This window comes from Serpula lacrymans, assembly GCF_000218685.1.
Source record: "Serpula lacrymans var. lacrymans S7.9 unplaced genomic scaffold SERLAscaffold_11, whole genome shotgun sequence".
Classification (NCBI taxonomy): domain Eukaryota; kingdom Fungi; phylum Basidiomycota; class Agaricomycetes; order Boletales; family Serpulaceae; genus Serpula; species Serpula lacrymans.
In genome coordinates this window covers 345,892-371,716 of record NW_006763300.1, presented here as the reverse complement: position 1 = coordinate 371,716, position 25,825 = coordinate 345,892, and the positions used below count along the sequence as shown (strand labels likewise).

Below are 25,825 nucleotides of genomic sequence, written 5' to 3'. Positions count from 1 at the left end.
TGTCTATATAGTGTAACAACCAAGAGTTAGTTACTCTGGCGCACAACTCAGACAAGCCAAAAGATAATGAAGAGGGAGTGTTTACCCTTTAGGTTTCAACAAGTTAGTTGTGAGGATACAACAGGAGGACTTGCTGAGGAGTCTCCTGGATCTATTGAGGTATATATACTAATACAGAGTGTTTGTACTTATGTACTGTACAGTTGATAAAAGCAGTGGCTGATGATGTCAGAGGGTGCAGCCCGTGTGACCAGCTCCACTGTGTGAGAGACTTGTAGCTAAATAAGAATAAAGGCAGCGCAGCGCGAGAAAGAGGAGTTTGAACAGAAGGGAAAGTGCCGCATGGCACAATGTGTGAAAACTACAGAAAAAGGTTAAAGAGGAGAATGAAAATTAAAGGTCCGAAAATTGTGTATCGTAACAATAACTTCCAAATCCGATGGTGTCTTATGCCAGGAGGCTCTCTAAGGCCATAGCGCTTAAATTATAGATTCATGGATATGCTTGAACAATGTGTTTCTGAAATGCTGTATTATATAATGACAATGTATATAATGTACTATTAAGAACAAAGCTTGAAGGAAGTGTCTAGCCACTTGCTGAGAGCAATCAGGGACTGGAAACTAGAGTCCAATGTGAGTAACTATATTATTAGAGAGTATGACAGGTATACAGTACCTAGAGTCCAATGTGAGTAACTAGAGAATAGGAAGCATTGGACTCTGCAGTACTGTCCGATGTTTTGTAAACAAAGGTAAACAAAGGAGCCACAAAGGCGGAATAATAGAGAACACAATCAATACTGAATGGTAGAGCAATAGATAAAGAAAGAAATGAAAATATAGAGGTAGCACAACTAGGTGCAGAATCACCAAAACTAACATGTACTGACCAGTAATCATTTATTAGAGAACCCACATATATTTTTGTTGTCTACAGCAATGCCATAAGTCCTCAGACCCCTGAGCCATCTATTCCCTCTGATATTCCTTCAAGCTGGAAATTGCTGTTTACAGAACTTGCAGCACAGTGTGTGCTATTTCACTTCCAGCAAGCATTGATTCACATGCATACTGAGGGGCCCAACCTCCTCCAGCCAGAGCTGGGATCCCAGTGGGATTGGAATGCAAAACTCCCAGGAACATTTGTTAGCAAATGTGAGAGAGCAGCCAGGGTGTTAGTGATTGCATACCTCACAAGGAGTAAGTCATTTGTATTGCATGAAAGATGTTACTGATGAATACCCAGGTAGTGAATATCCAATGGGATGTGACATTGTATGCAGAGCAGGTGGTGACAAAACCGGATAAACCCGGTCTCTGCTAAAGCAGCCATTGTACTCCTAGTGGTCATTGTACTGTAGCGAGTATGACCTCCAACTATAAGTAGTAGGGGGTTTAGTATAGGAATACCTCGGTTGTTTCTATAGCCTCTCAGGCAGTGGCTGAGGTATGTTACATTGCATTTATTAGAGATCACCTTAAACTAACATCTATTGTAGTTTCACTTAGGGAAATAATAAAGTTGTTTCTATAGCCTCTTGGGCAGCGGCTGAGTTTCAATTAGACTTATTAGGTGGGCCCTTGTAATAATGGCCAGAACAACAAGCTCAAACAGAGTATATCTGAGGAATATTGACCTGCAAAAGATATTGGCATCATCAAATATATTTACATGGTCAAGCAAAATACTTATATTAAGCTAATATATTTAGCAAAGCATGTGTGATAGTCTACAGCATCTCAAGCAAAATATGGAAAGCAAATACTCCAAGAAGCCCTCAAAGAGCCGGTGTCAATCTATCTTCCAAATATTACAAAAATCCCACAAAATGTCAGCTATTCCTTGTGGGTTGATAGATTTATCCCTGGCGTGGTTGCAACTTGGTCATGAAGTTTGTTTTATTGAGTTATAATCTATACATTACGATTAATAAAAGTTCCACCACAGAAAACTGGAGAGGCTCCACAAGCTTCCCGGTCCTTGCACAAATCTACAGCCCCGGGCACCGGTGAACTGTGGTTGCAATCCTTTGTGGAGACCAGGGCCCTCATGAGTGCAATCTTGTGTGTAGCTCACCCTACACTTTATGAGTTGGCCCGGGAGGTGCTGGTACAAGTTGAGGACCATATGGATGAATGACAGTACTAAAGACATGGAGCTCAGTCTTCAATGCACTTTCTATCATCAGTAACCGGGAGATACCAGTACACCGAGATTGTCTCTCCAAAGCAGAGTGATATGATATATTGGCAAGCATAAGAGACTACAATGAAGCCATTCTGGAGCTCACCGGGGCAGGTTTTCACTTCAAGTTTGATAGTGGGAATATTGCCGCATTTAGTGGATGTTACAATAACACATTTTCGGACCTTTAATTTTTATTCTCCTCTTTAACCTTTTACTGTAGTTTTCACACTCCGTGCCATGCGGCACTTTCCCTTTTGTTCAAACTCCACTTTCTTGTGCTACACTGCCTTTCTTTCTATTTTAGATACAAGTCTCTCACGTAGTGGAGCTAGTCACACGGGCTACACCCTCTGACATCATCAGCTACTGCCTTCATCAACTGTATAGTACATATGTACAAACAAACCTGTAGTAGTATATAAACCCCAATAGATCAAGGAGACTCCTCAGTGAGTCCTCCTGTTGTATCCTCACAACTAACTTGTTGAAGCCTAAAAGGTAACCACTCCCTCATCATTTATCTCTATAGTTGGTTCTAGTTGTGCACCAGAGTAACAAACTCTTGGTTGTTACAGTGGAGAGTTGCTGAATCATGGGGTTTTGTCCTGCAGTGGTGAGAGAATATGTTTTGCATATTACATGAGGGAGTATATACATACAATATGTGGGGTGGAGACCCCGGGATGATCAGTACCTTCACATGATTATGTTATGCAGTTATAGATGTGGAATAGCAGCTAAACTGTCTTGATCTGGGTACATAACTGCTGCAAGTTTGTAGCTATTTGTAGTAGCTTGCTCAATTAAAAGGGCAAAACACGGGCACCCTGCAGTTGGATACTGGGAGCGAGTAGAAGCCTGGGAATCTTATATTACTACAAAGCCTGGGCAGTAATGAATTGTTACAAAGTCTAGGAACATTGATTTAGTACAAAGCCCGGGAACTCTAGATTACTTCAGCGCCTGGAAATACTGGACTACTATTACATAGTATAATGGACCCCAGGTTTTTATTAAATTGTGATCCACTATTCCAGTTTTCTCAAACCACTATGCCTAGCCTCTGGAATAAATCCTCTGCCTGTTCTGAGAACTGGTTCCACATCCTAATTTGCCTCTCTGCATATGCTACATGACCGGGTTTAGCCTCCATTTCATTGGCATCTTGAAAACCCTTCTAATGCTTAGCTTGATGTTGAAAATACTGAACTGACCGCTTCACCTTGAGGCACACCAGAATGTCTTCTTCTATCCACCTATTGTACATGGCCTTTGCTCTTAGCCAGTGAACCTGGTAAGCTGTATTTTATGATTAAATATTAGCTATTTGACACTGTGAAACTGTGACTGGGCTGGAGCACATACATTCAAATATACAGGTCTGTTGGGAGGTGTCACCCTTCAAATCCATGCTCCAAAACCATGGCAATGCAGTGTTGTGGAGTCCAGTTGCATTGGGATTCATAAGCTGAGTACTTATTCTGAGGTAGTCTGGTTTGAGCTCTTGATATTTTTTAAATATTTCTGCCCAGCACCCCAGAGATATGGTTACATGCTGGGCTCTCTTATATATGGCTGAGTGGACTTTGATGTTGGCTTCCATGTGGGTAACCTCTGCCCAAGCCTTCAACTTTTTTTCTGAGAGAGAGCCCCAGGCCGCTCTCACCTTCATCCTGAACAAAAAAAACTTTTGACCCAGTAGGATACATATCTGATGCAAGGTGTAGTTGGCCTGACCTTCCCGGAGTGTAAGCTCCTGGCTTACTAGATGGTGTAGGCCTTCAATTTTGCAAGTGCCTTTTCCTAAGTTAGAGGGTAACACCAATTTTCTCCTCTCAATAGGCTCATTACCGCCATCAAAGGAACCCGAGAGGTCAAACAGATTTATGTCTTTTGCATTGTTGTCTTCGTTGGAGTTTGGCTACCCGGGGACCTCCTCAAGAAACTCAGCAACATCAATATTGCCTAGATACCTTTCAACCTTGAGGTTGAAAGCATCTATGTGGGAGAGCAGGCGTTATTGCCTTTCCTCTAACTCCAGTTTTTCTGTGGTTGTGGCCTTTTTGTTAATTTGTTTTGCATACATTTGCAGCTGTATCCTGTTAGGTAGAGTTAATCAGTATTTAAAAGGCATATATTCCCGGGATCCCAGGGCCAAGGGACTTACTGAGTCTCTTCCAACTTCAGACCCACTGATAACTAAGCAGCAGTTTCTTAAACCACTCCATTTCTTGTTTCCTGTTGCAATAAATGCAGCTGAATTTTTGCTTTGCTGGGTAATTTTGCCAAAGAGACTTCATATATATTCATGGTGTCTTCTTTATGCAGCTGGTTTTGCTGTGCCTTTTTTTCCTGGGCAATCCGGGCCTCTGTGTCCTTGGAGTCTGCAGTGGAATTGATGTTTTTGAATGCAATCTTGCTTGATGGCAAGCCTTGTTGAACCTTTTTGAACTTCTTGCAAAGTGCTGGGACTAAGTATGCACTTAGTCATAATTATGGGTGAGTTATTGAAGCCCAGGACCTACCCATTTGTATAAGGTTTTTCCAATTGGAATCACTCATATGATTGTCTAATTTTTTTTGCCTATGGAATTTGCTCATAGCCCAGGTGCTTCAAGATACTTCATTGAGGGGAGCCCAAAGTCTTTCTAATATCTCACCATCAACCTGCCTGGCCTTGGGGATGAATTTAGGGGCGTATCTTGGGAAGCAGATGTCTTGATGTCCATGCACATGAAATAATCTAATGCCCTTGTATATGGATACACCACTGGAGACCTGAAGGTAAGGACCTTCAAGAACCCTCTTCAAGAAGTGTTTACTGTATTGGCACATTATATTGTAGAGGACTATGACTGAGTTAATCCCAGCCAATAAAGACAAGGCCTGACACAGGGAATAGTCCATGTTCACTTGGCTATGAAGAGTGAGCAATTGTCACAATCACAGATTTGTGGGTAACTCACTGTTCACCTTTCTGAAAATCCACTATGGCACCCAAGCAAAATACTCCATGCTGGGCACAGGCAGTAGCACCAATCCCGGTAGCAATGAGGTGCTGCCAGTCCTTGTTTGCCAGGTTTACAGCTCTGTGGTCATTACAAGTAGACTCCACCTTATTTTCTTTGGCAATTTTGAGGTGCTGCATGTATGGTTGGTTTGCTGTCAAGAATGCTGTGCCATTGGCTAATGGGACATCATCATGGGGGTTTTTTGACTTCATGTGCTACACGTTCAAGTTTCTGTCCATGATAAAAATCCTCAAGTGATACTGCCTGAGGGGGTTCTGCTTCCAATTAAGTGAGACATTGATACCCAGCTAAGGGCAAGTCGGGCAAACAATGCTAGAGACCTCAGCCCAACTTGCTGGGTACAACCCATTGGACAAGAGCTGAACGTCCAAGCAAGCAGCGTTGGGACAGCTACACCATTTAACAGGCAAGTGATGCACACTGGATCTGTCTACCAGAGTATTGCATGTCATGCTGCAGGGATGCTCACCATTTCATAGAGTGGCGCAATGGGTGGGCACACATTTTGAACCTTCTTGGCTTTATAGAGCTGGCTCAGTAATTTATCTGGGCCATGCCGGGTACCAAATGCGCTGGAATGTGATGACAACCACAGTCTAGCAGAGGACAACTCGCCGGAGGGTGATTCCTGGGGGGACAGTACCTGGGGCAATTTTCCAGGTGCCCCATCAGACGATGAGGAAGGAGAAGTATGGGAAGACAAAGAAGTAATCACAATGGGTGACATGCCCAAAAGGACTGGCTCCACCAACATCAATGGCAACACAATGATGCTTCTGGTTTCACCAAACATTCTGTGCATTGCCAAGTTCCTTCTCTCACTAAACAAAGGCTGCAAGTCTTTCCCAGGGACCACCCCTCTTCCTGCATGAGGACTCGCAGATACTCTGAACAATAATCCAGCCATTATCTCATGTAAGCATTTTGTGACTAACAATGGTGGGTGTGCTTACTTAATGAACTTACCTTCCTTGGAGGTATAAGCAATGGCTCAAGGACAGAATGTTCAATGCCTTGGATGGGGAACATATCATGTTTATGAGGAGTTTGACGGGGTATTAACAAAGTTAATTGGGATATGTGATCTTTCACACTTATTTGTTTTGTACGCACACCTCTGCTTGTTTTGTACGCACACCTCTGCTTGTTTTGTACGCACACCTCTGCTTGTTTTGTACGCACACCTCTGCTTGTTTTGTACGCACACCTCTGCTTGTTTTGTACGCACACCTCTGCTTGTTTTGAACTCCTTCCAATCTACTCTTTGTAAAACTGGATCCAAATATTGGGAGGAGCTGCGGCCCATGCTAAATAATTCTGCGGAGAATAGATGATGTTGTTAAACCAGACTCCAGTCTGAAGATGCTTATACAAGATATTTTTGACAGAAGGCAGCAATCAATATAGAGCCTATGCTTCTAATTTACATTAGCATCTATGACACCTAGGCCTCACAAGGCTAATTAACTCAATGGACCTAGAACTAAATTTCCATATATAGAAGCAATATATCAGGGAAGGCATTAGCTGGGAGACACCTGTCACATTCTGGGCCTTAGCCAAAGGCTTGGTATAGAGCCTGAGTTAAGGCGATGATATTATTGCTCAGATCTGACAGAAGAGCTGAACATTTGCTTGGAATGGATGAATGTGGTATTCAATTGACTGAAAATTTGCACTCAAACGGAAAAAAGAAAGATAGTGCTCATCTTCAAACACGCATCTCACTTTTTAACTTGTACCACATTTAATCATGCCTGCAGTACAGTTTAATAACACCCAAATTGAAATACTCAATATACACTTGGAAGAGTTTTGGGGTGCAAAATATTTACAATGGGGACGTGCACTTGATGATACCCGGAATAAAGCCAGGGAAAATTCACTTCAGGCGGCCAAAATTTTAGGGCTCTTAGCTTGATCATAATCTCCAAACCTATGGGGCTAGTAGCTCCCTGGAGCATGGTATACCATGGTACACTTTCAAGTCAGGTGGGATATCCCAGAACATAGTCCGGGATATCCCAGAGCATATGGGATGTCCCAAAAATGTTGACTGGGATAACCCATGAGTGTTGGGATATCCCAGATAGATGAATAAGATGATTATGTATATATACACTCAATATATTGTAGAGCATATGGGCTTGTCAACAACATGTTATGATGTTGCTTACAATGTTTGTATGTGGTTTTCTCACAAATTAACTATTGGTGTTTTGGCCTACAAGTAACCTATGAAGTTTGCATATGAATAATACAGCAAATTTTGCAACTTTTGATATGTTATAGAGCCTATAGGGTTGTCAACAAAATATTATAACATTGCTTATAAAGTTTGTAAGTGGTTTTCTCAGAAATCAACAATTAGTGTTTTGGCCTACAAATGATCTATAGAGTTTGTGTATGAGAAATGTAGTAAGTTTTGCAAGTTTTGCTATGTTGTAGAATATATAGGGTTGTCAACAAAATGTTATAACATTGCTTACAAAAGGTAGCACACTCATTTGTACATGCCAGAATCAATGCTGATCTATGTGGTGTGATAGTGAGTTTTCTGAGATTGTGTTCTTGCCAAGACCTTATGTTCTGAGAAGTGTTGGTTGTAGGAACATGCATGTCTGCTGAGCAGTCAAAGGGCGGGGACCTATATTATGACTTAGGTGTAAAAAAAAACACTGCACCTTTCAACTGGGTGTTCAGTTATGAGTTATGTTGGCCTTAAAATGAACACTCAAGATGTTTCGTCATGGGGTTACAACGCTGAATAAACAGCCATATATAAGAAGTCATGGCAGATAATCAATTTGAAAACTTTACTCAATATCAAATTTTCTTAATTAGTGGATGGAGACTTGATGGATCTGAATACTTTCTATTCAGCACACAAATCACCATACCAGGGTGGAAGTTCAGTGTCACATGTCACACCCCTCTGAACACCTGGTTGAAACAGTACAGTAGAGTATATGCCCAAAGTATAAAGAGTTTTGGTAAATAATATACTGTATTATTTTGACATTAGATATGTGGGGTTTTAAGTGTGATATATTATAATGATAGGTTTGTGTATTTATCAGTGGTTGTGATGCATGATAAACCTAGGTCAAAATAGTACAGTATACACCTACTGTAATTCTCTCTTATTATTGTATTCCTTGGGTGCCTTGAAGATCATGCAAGGAAACCAATATTTCCAAGGTATATTGTAATATGTTGATGTTAAGTTTATTGTATTGTCACGCAATATTTTCACTCACCTGCATATGTTATTATACATAAAGCATTGTTTAGACTAAAAATGCATCATAGAGGTAGAAGTAACTTTGTGGAGGAAAACATTGCAACCTGTATAGTAAAAAAGCTGGTGTTACAATTCTTGAGATGATATACTAGGTGTTTTTTATGGTGTTTGTAGCTGTTAGTAATCATGTCTTGCATAGGCACACTGCTTCAAGGCTTTGAGGCTAAGCTATGAATGTAGAGTACTGCTGGTTCCTATGGGGTTTTGATGTTCCTCTTGTCCTTCATAGTATGCCAGTGGGATTCCTGAAGCTTCTACTGAGTTGTTCTAGAGTCTGATTGGGATTCCCTGTGTTATTGTTGGGATGACCCACAGCGCTGTCAGGATAACCCATGGTACTGTTGGGATAACCCGTAGTACTGTTGGGACATCCCGTGGCATTGCTGGGATAACCCATAGGTACTGTCAAAACATCCCAGTAATCCAGTAATCACAGTGTTATCATTATATCACACAACATTTGTATAGTTTCAGTCAATTATATTCTCCAATCTAATGAATGACTCATCTTCATAAACTACAGTGCACGGGGACTTTTCACATCTAAGAATTTATATATTATTATTTGTAGTTATATGTCCACCCACACAAAAATATATTTGACTTATAAAGTTGGTCATTCATTTTTCTTTCAGGATGTAACACACAAGAAGTATATTTGTCACAATATTACTGTCAGCCTATCTTAATGGTTCTCAACTTCTCAAAAAGGACCTCTGGTTAAGGTTTTTTGTATATTCTATTACACTTTGCAATCACAGTTATTTTCAGATCCTTGGCTGCCATATAGTGAAACCTAGCTATGATTTTTTCACAAGCTATTCTCTATTTCTATTTTAGTTAAAAATCAATATGTACTATTATCAACTCTGATTAAAAACATCCTAGGGCCAATTTTCCAATATATATATATATATTACTTTAAAATAATGCCATATATTATATATTCCACAATTTATCTGTTTCAATATTCTGGATTTTTGTAGTTGCTACTAGGCATTGTTTGACATCTGGGTGTCAATCAATATACTGTATCATTTTGACCTTAAATTTACTATGTTTTGAGTATGATATAATATATTGTTAGGTTTATATGCTCACTGGTTGCTGAGATGTGTGCCAAACCTAGAATTTAGGTTTATTGACTCAGCTGGGATACACAGTGAGGCAGAACCTCAAGTAAATATTTTACATCATTTAGTTCATCACCCAAATTAGGTGGTGTGACTGTTGCAGAAATTGGGTTTGGTTTATTATGGTGGCAGCACTGTAACAAACCTAAGGTTGAAACAGTATTGTAACTCTGTAATAAGTGTTTTTCTTATTACCAGCCATTTTGCTAAAATTCCCAAACAAAATTAACCCCAAAGGCTAAACCATCTCATAGCCCTCTTTAAATATTTGAAGCCAGTATTGATTTGGTTGTACCAGAAAATAAGTAAGCCTAATTCTTTATTTTATATATAGTAAAACTTATGAAGGTGGTACTATAAAAGTAATCTAAGAAATTTTTATCATCTAATTGTTAGCCTAGTCCCAAGCAAGATATTATAAGAAGGTATAGGATAACCTACTCAAAACATATGCTCTACAATATATTGAGATTTCCACTTTTAGCATTGTATATATGCATAATCATCTTATTCATCCATCTGGGATATCCCAGCACTCACAGGTTATCCTGGCACTCACAGGTTATCCCAATCATCATTGCTGGGATATCCCAGCACTCATGGGTTAGCCCAGCATTCATGGGACATCCCACCTGACTTGAAAGTGTACCACGGTATACCATGCTCCAGGGAGCTACTAGCCCCATAGGTTTGGAGATTATGATCAAGCTAAGAGTCCTAAAACTTTGGCCGCCTGAAGTGGGAAAATTTTGGAGGACATATACTAACCAACATGAAGGATTTAACAAACATGAAAGAGGTATGATCACACTTAATTGTCCAAGTACATCATCATGTTTACAATTAATATTGCAGTGGGTCAGGAGTTGGTTGTACAACCATAGTGGTAACAAAAAGCCCAGGCACAAGGTTGCCAGGCATGGAAAGTATTTAAGTCTGAACCAAGTGCTCAACATAGTGAAGAAGAAGGAGGTGGAGAAGAGGATGTGGGACCTTTACAGAGTCAAGCCAGGGCAGTCAGATTATATTGGTAAACTGCAGAGTGTCCTGAAGGCAATGTTGACTGAACTCAGCGAGGAGGAGCTAGCTGAACTAAAAGTGAAGTGTGAGGAGTGGTATATTGATGGGCCATTAGAGAAAGTGAGACAAAAGTGAGTATGATGTCCTTTACTCACCCGGGACAAATAGTAACTCAAGATACCCAGAGCTGCTGAAATCAAGGGTAGAAAAGTAGTCAAGGACTTTCAGATGTGCTCACTGCCCATAGAGATACAAATGAAACCATTTGCATGTCCTTGTAAGTAGTCTATGGACCCCAGGTCTCAAACTGGGTGTCTGGTTACTGAAACAGAGTGCTTTAATTGCAACCATGAGCAAAATAACAAAGCCAGGTTTGAGCTTTTTAGCAAGGTACAACCCAACTGGCAAAACATAAAGATATGAGAGACTTGGGGCAAGTATGCACAAAGACATTTTGGTAAGTTTCCAGCTTAATTAATAAGCATCACAGAATACTGAACTGTATATAGCTGATATAGATGGGTCTATGCTAAAGGAGAGCCTACCAAGCAAGCAGAAAGAAAAGATCGAGCTTCCACTCAACAATAATGAATATCCCATTCTTGTAGATGACAAATAAACCATTACAGCTGCCAGTACAGCAGACTTATTTATAGATTTTGTATGGTTCATCTACGGGTTACCAATAACAGTTATCTCCAATAGGGGACCTTAATTCACTAGCAAATTCACAAAAGAATTATGCCGGATGCTGGGCATTAAACCTAAATTATTAATGGTATTCCATCTGCAGACTGATGGAAAAACGGAGAAACTCAACCAGGAGTTGAAATAGTATCTCTGGATATTTATTAATGACAGGCAGACAGATTGGGCCAAGTGGCTAAAGATAGCCCAGTTCTCATATAATATCACACAGTCATTGGCTACAGGGAAAGCACCATTTGAGGTTACAAGGTCATACCTCCCCAGAATGACTGTAGAACCTGGAAAAAGCGAGAATGAGGCTGCTAAGAACATAGCCAAAGGCATGAAGTCCGTTTCAGACAAAACACGCAAGGCATTATTTAAAACTGCAGAGCAGATGAAAGACAGGGCAGAGTGTAGACACTCTAAGGCCCCTGGTTACAAGGTTGGCAACCTGGTCTGGTTAGATACCGACCACTCAAAATTAAAAGGTTGGCAGTCCAGAAAACCGACCAAAAAGTGGAGCAGTCCTTACTGGATGAAGGAAGTCAAACTCAATGCGGTGGAGCTGGAACTCCCAAAACAAATGAGGGTAGTGCCCACAGTCAATATTAGCTGTGTGAAACCCTACAGAGGGCCGCTGCCGGGACAGCACATAGACTGGCCCGGACCAGTTGTAGTCACCCAGGAAGGTGAAGAAGAGTTCAAAGTTGAACAAGTGGTGGATGCATGCTTGAAGCGTGGAAAATTAGAGTTCCTAGTCCTATGGAAGGGCTGTGGAGACAAGGACAGAACATGGGAACCAGAAACCCATCTGGACAATTCCCGAGATGCTGTTTGAGACTTTTATTCTGAGAATCCCTTGGCTCCTAGAAAACTTAGAGGCATGGATTCAACAACCTTTTTAATTCCCTTTTTCAATCTATGCCCAAAAATTCAACTACTACCTCCGGTACTTGGTCTCACCTAGAAGTCGAACCTTAAAGGGGAACTTTAACTTTCACTCTCCACTTCAACTTTCTTTCTTTATTTTCACACATTGTCATTGTGCCATGCAGCACTTTCCATTTTGTTCAAACTCCACTTTCTTGTGCTGTGCTGCTTTCCTTTATTTTTAGATACAAGTCTCTCATGCAGTAGAGCTGGTCACATGGGCTGTGCCCCATGATATCATCAGCCACTGCCTTCATCAACTGTACAGTACACATGTACAAACAAACTGTAGTAGTATAAATACCCATTATATCCAGGAGACTCCTGTAACAACCAAGAGTTTCATCAGGAAAAATGGGGGTAGCTATATAGCACTATAAGTACTCATAAAGCTGTTATAGTGGTCAAACCTGCTATAGAACCTCTGCCATCTATAGAGCCTCATATAGCTCTATAAATGCTCTTATAGATGTTGGAAATTGTTGTGTGGCTGATTGAAAAAAATTAACACAGACAGAATTTGAACTCTCAATCTGCTAGTCAGCTCTTGGGTGACTAAGCAACCTACAGCCACACATCACATTTATCCACTACACCATGAGAGCTTATAAAATGTATTATACAGGTGTTATATATTGTGACCTTTTACGGACTTAGATTATTTTTTTACTCATTGTCACTACTTATACTTGGATAAATCATTATTCTTATTTTGTGGGTATCAGGGATACAAACTACTATTTCACTAATACAGGCTACATAATCAATTAATACTGGATGATTTATTAGCCCTTTTAAGCACCTTGAACTATATTATAACTATGACCTTTACAGCTATAGGAGCTATGTAGGTTGCTATAGGCTATAAGAGCACTTATAGTATCTTGTCTATAATAATATACTTGACTCCAAACACTTTTGGCCTCTTTCTATTATTAAACAAGTTTATTAGATTAATCCAGAGTTTGAGGGAATTATAGATACTTCTCCCCTTCGTTAAAATTTTGCCTACTACTGTGTTATAAGAGCTATAAGAGCTATGATTGCACTGATAGTACTATAGTTTCTATGAATGCGTTTATATATATAGGTGGTGGCTATATAGTGCTATATAGCAAAGGGTTTTTCCTGATGTTGTTACTCTGGCGCACAACTCAGACAAGCTATAGAGAGGATGATGAGGGAGTGGTTACCCTTTAGGCTTCAACAAGTTAGTTGTGAGGATACAACAGAAGGACTCGCTGAGGAGTCTCCTGGATCTATTGAGGTATATATACTACTACAGGTTGTTTGTACATGTTGTACTATACAGTTGATAAAGCAGTGGCTGATAATGTCAGAGGGTGCAGCCCATGTGACCAGCTCCACTGCGTGAGAGACTTGTAGCTAAAATAAGAATAAAGGCAGCGTAGCATGAGAAAGTGGAGTTTGAACAAATGGAAAGTGCCGCATGGCACAGTGTGTGAAAAATACAGGATAAAGTTAAAGAGGAGAATGAAAATTAAAGGTCTAAAAATTGTGTATCGTAACAACTCCTCAGCGAGTCCTCCTGTTGTTTACCCACAACAAACTCAGTCCTATCATAAGGGAGATTATCCTCTCCTCCACTCACTACTCTTTGCTTGTTCATGTTGTGCACCAGAGTATACAAACTTTGGTTGTTACACCCACATTGATTGCCCCCCAGCCATCAGAATATGCAAGCTCCTACTCGATAAATGGTATAAACAGCCTGGGAGGGAATACTACGAAAACAATGTTTGCTCTGACAATGTCTGCAAGACTCAGGGGAACAAAGGTGTACCGGTCCCTCCAAATATGTTGTATTTAGTCCAAGGGTACTATGTTATTTTGCAGGTGCACTTTTGATTAAGTTGCAGTATGCTTGCTTGGTCATCAATTCACCTAGGTAATAGCCAGGTATTACTTTACCCCACCGGAGACAGGTGTAAACCTCCAGTACCTGGATATATAAAATATATTTTCAGTCTCTGCCAAAGCAGCCATTATTCTCCATGGAGTATAGCCACCACTCCATGGAGTAACCATTGTTCTCCTAGGAGTCATTATACTGTAGCGAGTAGCACCTCCGACTATAAGTAGTAGGGGGTTTAGTATAGGAATACCTCAGTCGTTTCTATAGCCTCTCGGGCAGCGGCTGAGGTATGTTACATTACATTTATTAGAGATCACCTTAAACTAACATCTATTGTAGTTTCACTTAGATAAATAATAAAGTCGTTTCTATAGCCTCTCGGGCAGCGGCTGAGTTTCACTCAGTTTTATTATCCTACACTCGAAGCAATTGACCTTGATTGGGTCATGTGTCAGTATGCATGTTGGAAAATGACCCCCGATACAGTTGTGATTATGTCCCTTTCTCGTGTAAATATCTCTCTTTCATTTCATTTCCTACTATTCATCTGACACATTTGTTATAGGATTAATGGCTTGCCCAACAAGTGGGCGACCATCGGACAATGTATTTCACAGCTGACTAAAGACCTATTTTTCTTGAAACCACTCAAAATTAGCTGTTTTTGTTACCTGAAATAAGTAATTTGTATTGTGTCATGCTATGTATCCGAAATGTTCAATAAAATTATTATTATTCGCAATTACTTTTGTATCCCTCGACATTTCTAGTTCAACCCATGGCTGAAACTCGTAAGGAAATAAGTATTATATTTATTATATATCCATAGCAAATTTGTAATGTAAGGTAGTTCAAATGTTGATCCAAATATCATTTTTTCCAACGCATTTTGACAAACATTTCGGAGTAATTAAATTCTCCTCACTGTGAAGTGTGAGCGTCAAAGCTGGCACAACTTAGCCGCGCCCTGGTCTTTGCCGAGGCCCCTCTTAGGCTAAGTTAGTGAGTTACTCACCATCAGAGAAAAACTCAGACACTCAGACTGAACACAGGTCCATCGGCAAAAATATCCACCAGATATATCTTATATGAGTCTATTCTTTGACCATATCCATGTGGCAGAGTCGACATTCTCTACCGCAAACGACCGCCGCACACGAGATGGGTTCGACACCGTTCTTTTGAACACAGCTATGTGGAATTCCTTGTCTACTCTTGGAGAGGAGCGCATCGTTATATCGATATCAGCTCCACAGATAGATATGCTTCAACGTGTGGGACTGCGATCAGTGGTGTGTTGGGCAAGACACGACGAGACTGTCCGTTCATTCATCGGTTGTATGACCGCAGAGCCACTCACAAATTTTCTCTATCCAGGTGTTTGACGTCGTCATCCCCTCTCATTGGATAAATACATTTGGCGCTATATTTTCTCCAGCTTTCTCGTCTCTGGCGTACAGTCCACGCTCATTACATATATATACTGCACAACCAGTACTTGTCGCAGAAGTTGTTGTGACAGCTCTCACGATTGAGGCATATAAGCTCGCGCACAATCAAGGACACGTTCTTGATGATTGGTTTTGTCAGGACGATCTCATCATTCGCGAGGGCCAAACCTTTACCTTCACTTCTAACTTGGATAGAGAGTGTGGAACAGGTCATGACCAGGCGAAGTTCTATCCTTATCGCGTAGACATGGTAGAGCCGTGCCAGCAAGGGTTCGCTAGAAAGCATCATACGCGGTATATCGTGACTTTCACGAATATCCCTGGAGAAGGGTCAGCTCAAGGCCGAGCCATAGAAATCCAGCATGGCGATGATGAAGGCTGTGACAAAGAGATGGTTGAAATTGGCGAGAGTTTTCTCTCAAATACAGTGAACGCTGCAACGACCACTTCATTATTTATTTCCTCAGAAGGTACGAGCTAATTTTATATTTCTGTTGACTGTGTGCGCTCATCAATGTTTCCTCTAAGATATCCCATTGGCCGATATGACCTATTGTATGAAACCTTTGAGACAGCCTATTTTCTTGGCAGACGATGAGCATTCCATATATCTGCGAACCCTTGATCTGGGGAAACTTGGCATACTCAGTGGTGATTGGGTACGTTTCTGTCAAGAACCTTCCTGTCAATGCGACTCATCGACTGATTAATAGGTAATCATTCATCCCTTGGATTGTTCTAGATCTAGATTGGTTCGTGTTTCCGCTCTGGACGACTTAGTAACCTCTCCGTAAGGAAGTGTTCCTGTTGCATAAAATAGTAACTCATATTTCAATAGTGATTTTGTCTTCGCGTCCCCATTGCTACTCCACAATATGTGCCTGGATGCTTCTAGCCAGGTCGCAGTTCGCGCTGTCCCCCATAGTCACTCACCACTCAATGCCCCATTTGCCGAAAGCATCACCATAGAACGGGTTTCATCCTTCTTCTCGACAGGAAACCACTATCAGCCTCTCTATCTCCGCGCCCTTAAGACATACTTCCAAAGCACGAGACATTTGGTGAAGCAAGGTGATTTAATAGCAGTGGCTATCGACACGGACGACACTTGCTACTCGTCTAATCTTGGTGAAGACGAAATGTCAGATCCGGCGTAAGTAATTTTGGAACTACCCTGTTTTGACCTCATGATTGCCAGACAGGCTCTATTCATTTTTTGCGCCTCGCGGCAATGAGCTAGTATTCTTCGTGATCACCCATATCAATTACGCCAAGTTCACTAGTGGGTCGGCTGACCCACTCTATACATATCCGGAAATCGCGAGCGGAGCACTTGGATGCTGGGTAGATGCTAATGAGACTCGGATCATTCAGGCTGGCCTGGCACACAGTCAAGTACCTGACATTACCCCTTACTTCAAATGTGGTGAGGGGATCTTTACAGTACATATATGATACCATTCACTCACAAATGAAAGACCTAGGCTGGCCGAAATCTGGTCCATTCTTACCTGGGGCGGCAAGAGCTTCTTCTAACGTTTTAAAATTATCAAATGCGTCTACAATCAGAGAAGCCATTGACTACGGGCTTAGTCTCTCTTTTCTGCTCAAAGGTAACAGAGGTGTAGGGAAGTTCACTGTTGCAGCTTGGCTTGCTCAAAAAATTGGATTACAACTTTATGAGGTCGATTCTAATAAAGCGGGCTCTGGTTGGTGCTAACAAATCATTTTTAGATCAATTGCTTCGACACTGTTGGCGAGACGGATGTTCTCACAGCAGGCACTTTGAGTGCACGGATGGAGAGGGTAGCTTCCTGCGCTCCTTGCATTTTGGTTTTACGCCACGTAGACGCTTTAACTAAGGCAACTCAATCTGGAGAGCCTGCAAAAGGTAGGCATACACATCATGCTCGATGATAACTATATATCTAAATTTCTGTAGAAATTATTGTGGAATCTACTTTGCACGAACATCTCGTCAGTCTTCAGCAAAGCTGGAAATCATCAGGGCAATCTGTCATTGTATTCGCAACTACCAGCGAACCCACGCGGCTTGCTCCTGGTATCCTGTCTTGTTTTAAACACGAGATAGTTTTCGAGGTACATTAACAGCCTTTAGTCGCTTCTTGCACTGAGCAGAGCCAGAATACAGGCTCCACCCGAACCGGATAGATATGAAGCTTTAAAATTCCAGACTGATGGCATGCCGTTGGGCCCCGACGTTGATATATCAGGGCTAGCGGTACAAACAGCTGCTTTCGTTGCCTCTGACCTGTACGCGCTTGTCAGATACACAGAAGTTGTGTCGGAAAGGCGATTAGGTCACGCAAGGTAAATCACCCTTTTAGTCAAGTGGCAGCACTGACCTTAAATGTAGGGTGTACCATTCGCTCGGTGAGGCTCCGATTACCACCACTGCCGACCTGGATGCATCACTTCAAACGGCACGAAAGTTGTACTCAGAAAATATTGGCACACCCAAGATACCAGATGTGTCGTGGGACGACGTTGGTGGCCTGATATCTATAAAAAATGATATTTTGGATACTATCCAACTACCTCTTCATCATCCGGAATTATTTTCAGATGGTTTGAAGAAGCGCTCAGGCAACTATGTTCAGCTTGCCATGTTGCGTGTTTTGATTTCAGTTGATTTAGGTATTTTGTTGTATGGTCCCCCTGGAACTGGGAAAACGTTGTTAGCGAAGGCGGTGGCTACGTCATGCTCCTTGAATTTCTTCTCCGTCAAAGGTCCTGAACTGCTAAACATGTACATCGGGGAATCAGAAGCGAACGTCCGTCGTGTTTTTCAAAAAGCTAGGGACGCCAAGCCATGCGTGATATTTTTTGACGAACTCGATTCAGTAGCCCCAAAAAGAGGGAATTTTGGCGATTCGGGTGGTGTTATGGACCGTATCGTAAGTCAAATTTTAGCCGAGTTGGACGGGATGTCTCAAGGACCCGCTGGGTCTGATATCTTTGTAATTGGAGCAACTAATCGCCCGGATCTACTCGATCCTGCTCTGCTTCGGCCTGGCAGGTGAGTTGCACCCGATAACACTAATCAAACGTTTACGCAAGAACCTATCTTCTAGATTTGATCGTTTGTTATATCTCGGTCTTAGCGAATCACATGATACGCAGTTGGATATCATCCAGGCTCTCACCCGAAAATTCCGCCTTGATCCTTCCTTGGATTTGCAATCAGTGGCCGACCGATGTCCTTTCAATTACACAGGCGCTGACTTCTACGCGCTTTGTTCGGATGCGATGCTGAATGCTATGTCAAGAAAAGTAGAATATCTTGATGCTAAAATAGGTGTGGGTTCCTAATGTTTGATCTATCATATTTGACTGATGATTATTGTAGGTCAATCAAGGCAGACATTAGATGCTCAGCCATTTCTACTACAAAATTACTTGATGGAGTATGCCACGTCTTCTGACACGGATGTCATTGTTACGGAGCAAGATTTTGATTTGGCATTGCAAGAACTCGTTCCGAGCATTAGCCAGTCCGAAATGGATCATTATACTGCTATTAGGGATCGCTTTTCCGACCAACTAATTCAGGATAATTGATGTCTTGTAGAAAGCAGCTTTAGCTAGCTAGCCTACATGGCTTTAAGTTTTGATGTATTTAGCTATTGTTTATGTTATAACCATTGCCCAGAAAAAAGGAGCAAACAGATGGGCCTGACCATCTTAGGCAGGACCCTGAACACTGACGTAAGGGCATTGAAAGGGGGTTCCTTGTTTATACAAATGGGGCTTCAAAGGCCCCCCTTGCGCGATGTTCTAGGCATATATATATATATATATGGAATTTTCAAAAGCAACACTGACCCGAAATGCTCTGTAAGACATTCATGAAGCTCTGATAGATCATTCCGCCACCATCTGTGCTCCCTCTGCGATGCAATGACCTAGGGAGTTGAGGGAATGATCTTTTCAATGGTGACCATGTGGTGGGATATTTCCCACCACATTATGCCATTGGTGTGCACATAACTTTTACTTTTATAGTTATCCTTAAAGCAGAATTCCTGTCTACTCAGCAGCTTTTGACCCGCATGTCCACCCGTCTACAACGTCAATTTCACCCCTTGCTAGGTAAACATTTTACTAGCCCTCAAAAATCCCGCCCCAATGCTCGAGATAAGCAAAGAACAGCCCCACTTGGACATGATGACCGTCTCAGGTGGCTCCTTGCACAGTACAATGAGCGTATGGAACTGAGATCAGCTACCAGTTGCCATCACGTCGAGCCTGATTCCCCAGAGGAGTCTACCAGTCAGCCTGTAGACCATGACATCAACTTATCACATGAGGCTGAAATTGATGACAAGTCTTGCAGGGCGCAGACGACAAAGCATATTCTACCAAACACTGAGAGTGAGTGGTTGTACGCTGTCATGCACCAAAGTTGATTGGTAGCATGGACAGGTGTCAATAATGAAGTGAATATTCAAAAAGACTCGCCTTTACGCCACACAGGCACAGTGCCACATGGAATAGTAATTAATATTGCCTGTTTCGAACTTGTGGCTGATTAGCACCACCTCTATTAGGCAATCCAGTCACGCTCACCTTTGCTTTTCCATTCGATACTTTCCGCATTTCGGCATTTCGGAAAATTTTCGCATCGCCACTGGCTACACATTGCATTGTGCCCTCGCTTTTGTCGTTTCCCTTACTCCCCTTCCTTTGCCTAGCCCCACCATGGGCCCCTTCCTCTCCTTTTTATTCTCACCTGACGGCCGTTTCTGGATCCCCATTCTAATCCACTTTTTCATCACCTCCACCCTCCTCCTCCTCATCTTATTTGAACCCCCACCATTTCTGATATCACCACTTCCTATCCGCCCCCGTCGCCGATCCGTAGACTACCACGTGCCACTGCTGATATCAGCAAAGCCCCGGCGGCCGGTCCAAATAGGGCAACAGGTCCATCTTCATGACGTTGATCTGCCATCATGTACTATCAAAACATCGGTCGCTCGTCTTGCCTGGTTGGAGCGTGGGTGGGTAGTTTTTGAGCTGGAGAAGGTTCATCCCCTTGCGTCGCCCATGTTCATCGCTGTCCCATTCACTTGGGTACACTTATCATTTGTCCATTATCTTCGCTACAGCTACACCTACCACACGCTGCCTGGGACTCACTTGTTCCAAATTGGAACTACTCCTCTCCCTCCCTCGTTTGATCAGGTGGTCCAACACAACCAGTCCATTGGTAAGGCCATGGAACTGTCAGATTTGGACTAGGTGGTGGACCGGTGGCTCCAGTTTCTTTTTCTTCAGAGAACATTCATTTACAGTGCGATTATTTTTGATTTTTGAATCATTTTTATGGACACATATTTTTTTAGAATGCCTGACTGACAATAAAGGAACTGTGTTGATACTGATAGCGTTTTGCCTTGCCCTTTTTTACTGCATCTTCCCATGACATCATGATCTTCCTGCTCTCTTTTTGCTATTGGACTTTACTTTATGGCTGTACAAACCTGTGACATTACTCACAGCATTTATTGTTCTATCCCTTTCTTTTCTTTTTTTGACAATCTTATCCTGTACTACCTACGCAGGATTCGTCAGCGTACATTCCTTCCTTCATATTCTTTCTCATTCTTTTTGCACAGCTATACTGTGCATAGCCTACTTCTCTTTTACTATATAAACCCCTGTATTTTACCTTGTAAAAACAACAACAAGAAATCCAATCCAGACTTCTTCTCTACTCTCAAGTTCACTACTCTGCTACTTGTGATCCAGTGTGGTCACAACACTTCCCACTTTTACCACTGTTAACTGCTGTCATCGTCACTTCCCACTTTTGAAGTCATTGTCATCCCTTTCGATTAGAGTCCTTCTGAGCACTACAGTTTGTGCGTCAGGAGCCTGCTATCACTGGGAACCTCATCATATTGTCGTTCTCAAACCTACCTTGTGCTACGACTAGCAAGGTAGTGCTCGTCTATACTCGTCACAAAGCCCCTATCCTTCTATAAATTCAACTATCCCTCCTCCTCAAAACCCACACTCATACACCTCTGGGTTTTACTTTGAAGGATCTTTATACGTACCACCCCACGAACAACCAGACCACTCCACTGTTCTAGGAGGCAAAGCCCATAAACAAGTTCCGTGGAATCTGGGAGGATTGTGTGTTAGTTTGTTTTGTGTGTGGTTTTCTAACAACAGTTCTCATCATCGACAATTGGAGCCCACCGCGAGGGGTGGTTTCCTTCAAGCTAAATACCAACCATTTCATCGCCATCACTGTCTAATTTATCATCTACACCTTCTATCTCACCCACCGCTTTATCTGTCCCATCCCTCTCTTCCAGTAACTCAATTTCTGTACCAGCTTCTACTCAGCAAGCTTCGCGTTTACCCCCTATATTTTTCACCATGAATCAACCTACTACTCTCTCAGTCATCACTATGCCAATTCCTGGCACTCGTTATGCTCCTAAGAAGTTCAAGGGAGACTATACTCGTGTCAGGGATTTTGTTCTCCACTATGAGCGTATCTGTCATGCAAACAATGTCACTGCTGACGATGAAAAATGCTCAAGCATTCTCCAATACTGCTCCACATATGTTCGCGAAATTATTGAAGGAATGAAGCACTTCATTACGCCCTCATGGAACAGTCTCAAAGACGAAATTCTCCAGTACTTTGATGCTGCAAAAGCAGAGGCCAAATTTAAAGAGCATCATCTTAAACAGCTGGTCGATGCTTCGCACAAGAAGAAAATGGGCTCTCTGGACGATTTCAAGAGCTACATGAGGAAGTATGTTCGTGTTGGAGGATGGCTTCTTGCCAAATCCAAAATCGCTCAGGACGTATTCAATCGCTTCTTCTGGAAAGGACTACCCAAAACCCTTCGTCATCGCGTTGAAAATAGACTTCTACAGAGAGATCCTACCCTTGATCTCTCCCAGCCTTTTGTCTTTGATGATGTTGTCAAGGCTGTAGAGCATGTCCTTCGCAGAGATCGCTTTGATGATGAAGATTTTGACTCTGATGATTCGGATTCAGACTCGGATTCAGAAAACTCTTCCAGTTCTTCGGATGATTCTTCTGACTCTGATAAAGAGGAAGAACCACCTCGTTATATCAGGAAAACCACCAAGCAGAAGAAAGAAAAAAAGCGCACCTCTGAGACAGAGAAAGAGAGAAAGTTGTTGAGTCCTTCCAAGTCGAAGAAAACCCTTCACTCTTTAGACGAAGAAGAGCACACTGCTGTCAAACAGGATGAAGTAGAAACCCTTATCAAGAAGTTGGGTTCTATGACAATTGAAGATCCTAACTATCCTCTGCTCTACTATCGTGCTATCAAGCTTGACACTGATGCTCGACTTATACTTTGCCCTCCCACTTTCATGAACCAGTCAGCCAGACCATCTCGATCCTCTCAAGGAAGCAGCAACTTACCCACTCAGCCTACTGCTCCACCCACTGCCACTCTGCCTACAGCACCTCGTGTTCCCTTCCTTTGCTATGGATGCGGAAAAACTGGTCATGGAGTCAATGAATGTGCAGATATGCTTGACTTACTGTCAAAGGGAATTGTCAAGAAGGATGACACTGGTCGCTTTGTCATGTCTGATGGGTCTAGAATCATGCGATCAAGAGAGGAACCTATAGCAACTGCTGTACATCGCACTATCCCGAAGTCTAACCTCCTCACTACGACTTTTTTTATGTCCATTGCTGAAGTAGCTGACTCTGATTCAGATTCAGATGAAGAGCCTGTCTATGCAGTGGATCGTCCAGACAGAGTGTCTAAGGAGAAGCGCAAGCAAGTCTTTGATGGTGTCTACATTCCTCCTAAACCAGATTGGGCCAAAGCTGTAAAAGGAAAGAAGAAAGAAGAAGAGAAGCCTGCCGTTCCAACCATAGCACCTGCCCCATCAAAGCCACACATCTTTGATATTGCACAGCCTATCTTTGATCCCACTAATGACGATGTAATCATGGAAGATGCTTCCCAAAACACCAAGAAGAATCCCCCTGCCGATAAACAGAAGAAACAGCTCAAGACTTCATCTACTCTTTCACAGAATCTTGACTCCAAAGCCATCATTGATCAAATTCTCAGCACCCCTATCCCACTATCTATTGGTAATATCATTGGTCTATCAAAAGAAGTTTCCCGGAATCTCCAAGAAATGATGAAACCCAAGCGCGTTAATTTTGGACTAGACAACAAGCCCCAAAGCTTGACAGCTGAATCACTTCTTGCCATCACTCATGCCGACCTCATTCGTGTCCCTGTTACCTCTAATGGCGAAACTATTTCAGCAATTGTTGATTCAGGGTCTGCTCTCAATATAGTCAGTCGCACTATTTGGGAAAATCTCATTCGCCTTCCCATGGATACTAGTATTCGACCTGTAGTCAAAGATGCCAATGGAGGATTTGGTAGACTTGATGGTCTAGTCAACAATGTGGCTTTATACTGCGGAGAAGTCAAAACCTATGCCAATATCTTTGTTGGGAAAGACACTGGATATGATCTACTTCTTGGACGACCATGGACGCATGGGAACTATGTCAGCATTGAAGAGAGACTTAATGGCACTTATCTCGTCTTCAGAAAGGATGGCAAAATCGAAAACCCTGCTCTGGAAGTCAAGGTATCATCAGATCATCGTCCTATTCACTATGTCAAACCAGTATCTGGAGTATCCGATACAGTATCCAGCTTCTTAGTCACGGACTATGACTTCAATGGAGAAGATCTAGATGGAAATACCGATGAATCGGAAACTGCTGCTGAAAGTGTCACCCCAGAAGAAGAAACTGTGCCTGTTCCAGATAATTCCCCAATTGGTTCAATCGAAAATTCTAGTACTCTCAGAGCACTGGAAGACCTGGAGACTCGTCTAGAAGAAACTATTGAAGCCTCCATCCCTATCCCCAATGCCAGTACCTTAGAAACATTCTTTGACCATATTCGCTCAATCAGGGAAGATGAAAGGTCTGCTATTTTTGGTCTACTGAACAACCTTCAATATTGTCACAACATGAGCTCACTCTCAATAACTTCAGACTATGTCATGAGAGGACACCATGGCTTCGATGAAAACCACAACCTTTATGCGGATTATGTCCTACTCCATGCTCATTTGCGATTTGACCAGAATCATGGTCCTGGAAGAGCACAATCTATTATCAGTCACTCAGGAACTGCACATATTTGCTTCTTTCCTCAAACAGAGTCATTTCCAATTCCCACTGATGAAGATATAAATGGACCTCCATCACGTGATATGAATGGTCAAGTCAATGTGACGGTGGAGGTAATACAAGAATCCGATTCGGAGCCGATACACAATCATATAAATGGATTAATTAATGATGACTCATCCACTGATTCTGAATCACCACCCCCATATTCGCGTCAACAGTTACCATCAAATATCAGTGACTCACCCCCATCACCATCCTCTACCAATGCTACTATTGCTTCGTCACTTCCTCCTGATAATCGCACACTCATGCACCATAATCGCACACTCATGCATACTATTCGCAATGATAGTCAAGAGGATGAAAGGGAGATTGAATCCTCACCGCCCCTTCACTTATCCTTCTCCACAACAATAGGAGTGGAGCATCAACCTTCCATCAATATATCATCCGATATTACTCCTTATCTTCGAACTTCCATGCATCATTATCATCATTTTCCCACGTCACCATCAGCTCAGCCATTATCGATTATTCACACCAGTGCCAGAAATTCTACCCCGATTCTAACACATCTTCACTCCATCCTAAACGCTTACATCGAGCATTACAAGCATCTAACATGTCCTGGCTCGAAGGGTTTTATATTACTAAAGAAGCTCTCATCATCGAGATTGTGGTGGGAGTGTTACTTGTCCTCACCCTTTTCTACAGTTTTATCTTCCCTCGTATTCGCGCTTATTGTCGACGAGAACGTGTTGAGGTTATTCACCTCCACAACAGGACAACTCATCCATCCAGTGCATCCACATTCACCACCAGCACTGAGGTACTTGCTAGTGCCACAGTTGAAGTTTGAGGTAGATGCTGGTGATACATTTCTATATTCCTTTCTTACTTAACACTCCATTCAGCGCTCTTGGACCATATGCCACCTTTTCCCTTTTTCTTCTTTCTTGTTATATATCTATTACTTGTACAAAACGGCCTCTTA

General features: G+C 42.1%; 6 protein-coding genes across 6 annotated transcripts; 4 read left to right on the top strand and 2 right to left on the bottom strand.

The window, feature by feature from the left end:
- Positions 1-3,232: 3,232 nt before the first annotated feature.
- Positions 3,233-6,528, bottom strand: SERLADRAFT_410165 (uncharacterized protein; the record flags this gene model as incomplete). The annotated part of the gene is made up of 12 exons (XM_007321273.1): positions 3,233-3,296; positions 3,405-3,489; positions 3,556-4,111; positions 4,275-4,289; positions 4,358-4,462; positions 4,486-4,661; positions 4,851-5,107; positions 5,157-5,416; positions 5,506-5,652; positions 5,692-5,865; positions 6,189-6,235; positions 6,453-6,528. 12 exons carry the CDS (start codon positions 6,526-6,528, stop codon positions 3,233-3,235), a joined length of 1,962 nt encoding a protein of 653 aa, XP_007321335.1.
- A 3,903-nt stretch (positions 6,529-10,431) lies between these two features.
- SERLADRAFT_410164 (uncharacterized protein) lies at positions 10,432-11,094 on the top strand (the record flags this gene model as incomplete). The annotated part of the gene is made up of 3 exons (XM_007321272.1): positions 10,432-10,458; positions 10,515-10,810; positions 10,965-11,094. 3 exons carry the CDS (start codon positions 10,432-10,434, stop codon positions 11,092-11,094), a joined length of 453 nt encoding a protein of 150 aa, XP_007321334.1.
- Positions 11,095-15,263: 4,169 nt separating this feature from the next.
- Positions 15,264-19,208, top strand: SERLADRAFT_440792 (uncharacterized protein; the record flags this gene model as incomplete). The annotated part of the gene is made up of 13 exons (XM_007321271.1): positions 15,264-15,494; positions 15,553-16,096; positions 16,155-16,285; positions 16,340-16,416; positions 16,465-16,779; positions 16,829-17,052; positions 17,105-17,310; positions 17,361-17,517; positions 17,569-17,726; positions 17,779-17,957; positions 18,004-18,666; positions 18,722-18,945; positions 18,997-19,208. The coding sequence occupies 13 exons, from the start codon at positions 15,264-15,266 to the stop codon at positions 19,206-19,208; spliced, it is 3,321 nt and encodes a 1,106-aa protein (XP_007321333.1).
- Positions 19,209-22,073: 2,865 nt separating this feature from the next.
- Positions 22,074-22,814, top strand: SERLADRAFT_350855 (uncharacterized protein; the record flags this gene model as incomplete). Its single annotated transcript, XM_007321270.1, has 1 exon — positions 22,074-22,814. A coding segment is annotated over one exon (741 nt), but the record flags the coding sequence as incomplete, so codon positions are not given.
- A 729-nt stretch (positions 22,815-23,543) lies between these two features.
- Positions 23,544-23,926, top strand: SERLADRAFT_396497 (uncharacterized protein; the record flags this gene model as incomplete). The annotated part of the gene is made up of 1 exon (XM_007321269.1): positions 23,544-23,926. A coding segment is annotated over one exon (199 nt), but the record flags the coding sequence as incomplete, so codon positions are not given.
- Positions 23,927-25,141: 1,215 nt separating this feature from the next.
- On the bottom strand, positions 25,142-25,807 carry SERLADRAFT_396496 (uncharacterized protein; the record flags this gene model as incomplete). Its single annotated transcript, XM_007321268.1, has 2 exons — positions 25,142-25,691; positions 25,746-25,807. The coding sequence occupies 2 exons, from the start codon at positions 25,757-25,759 to the stop codon at positions 25,520-25,522; spliced, it is 186 nt and encodes a 61-aa protein (XP_007321330.1).
- Between the last annotated feature and the right edge of the window lie 18 nt (positions 25,808-25,825).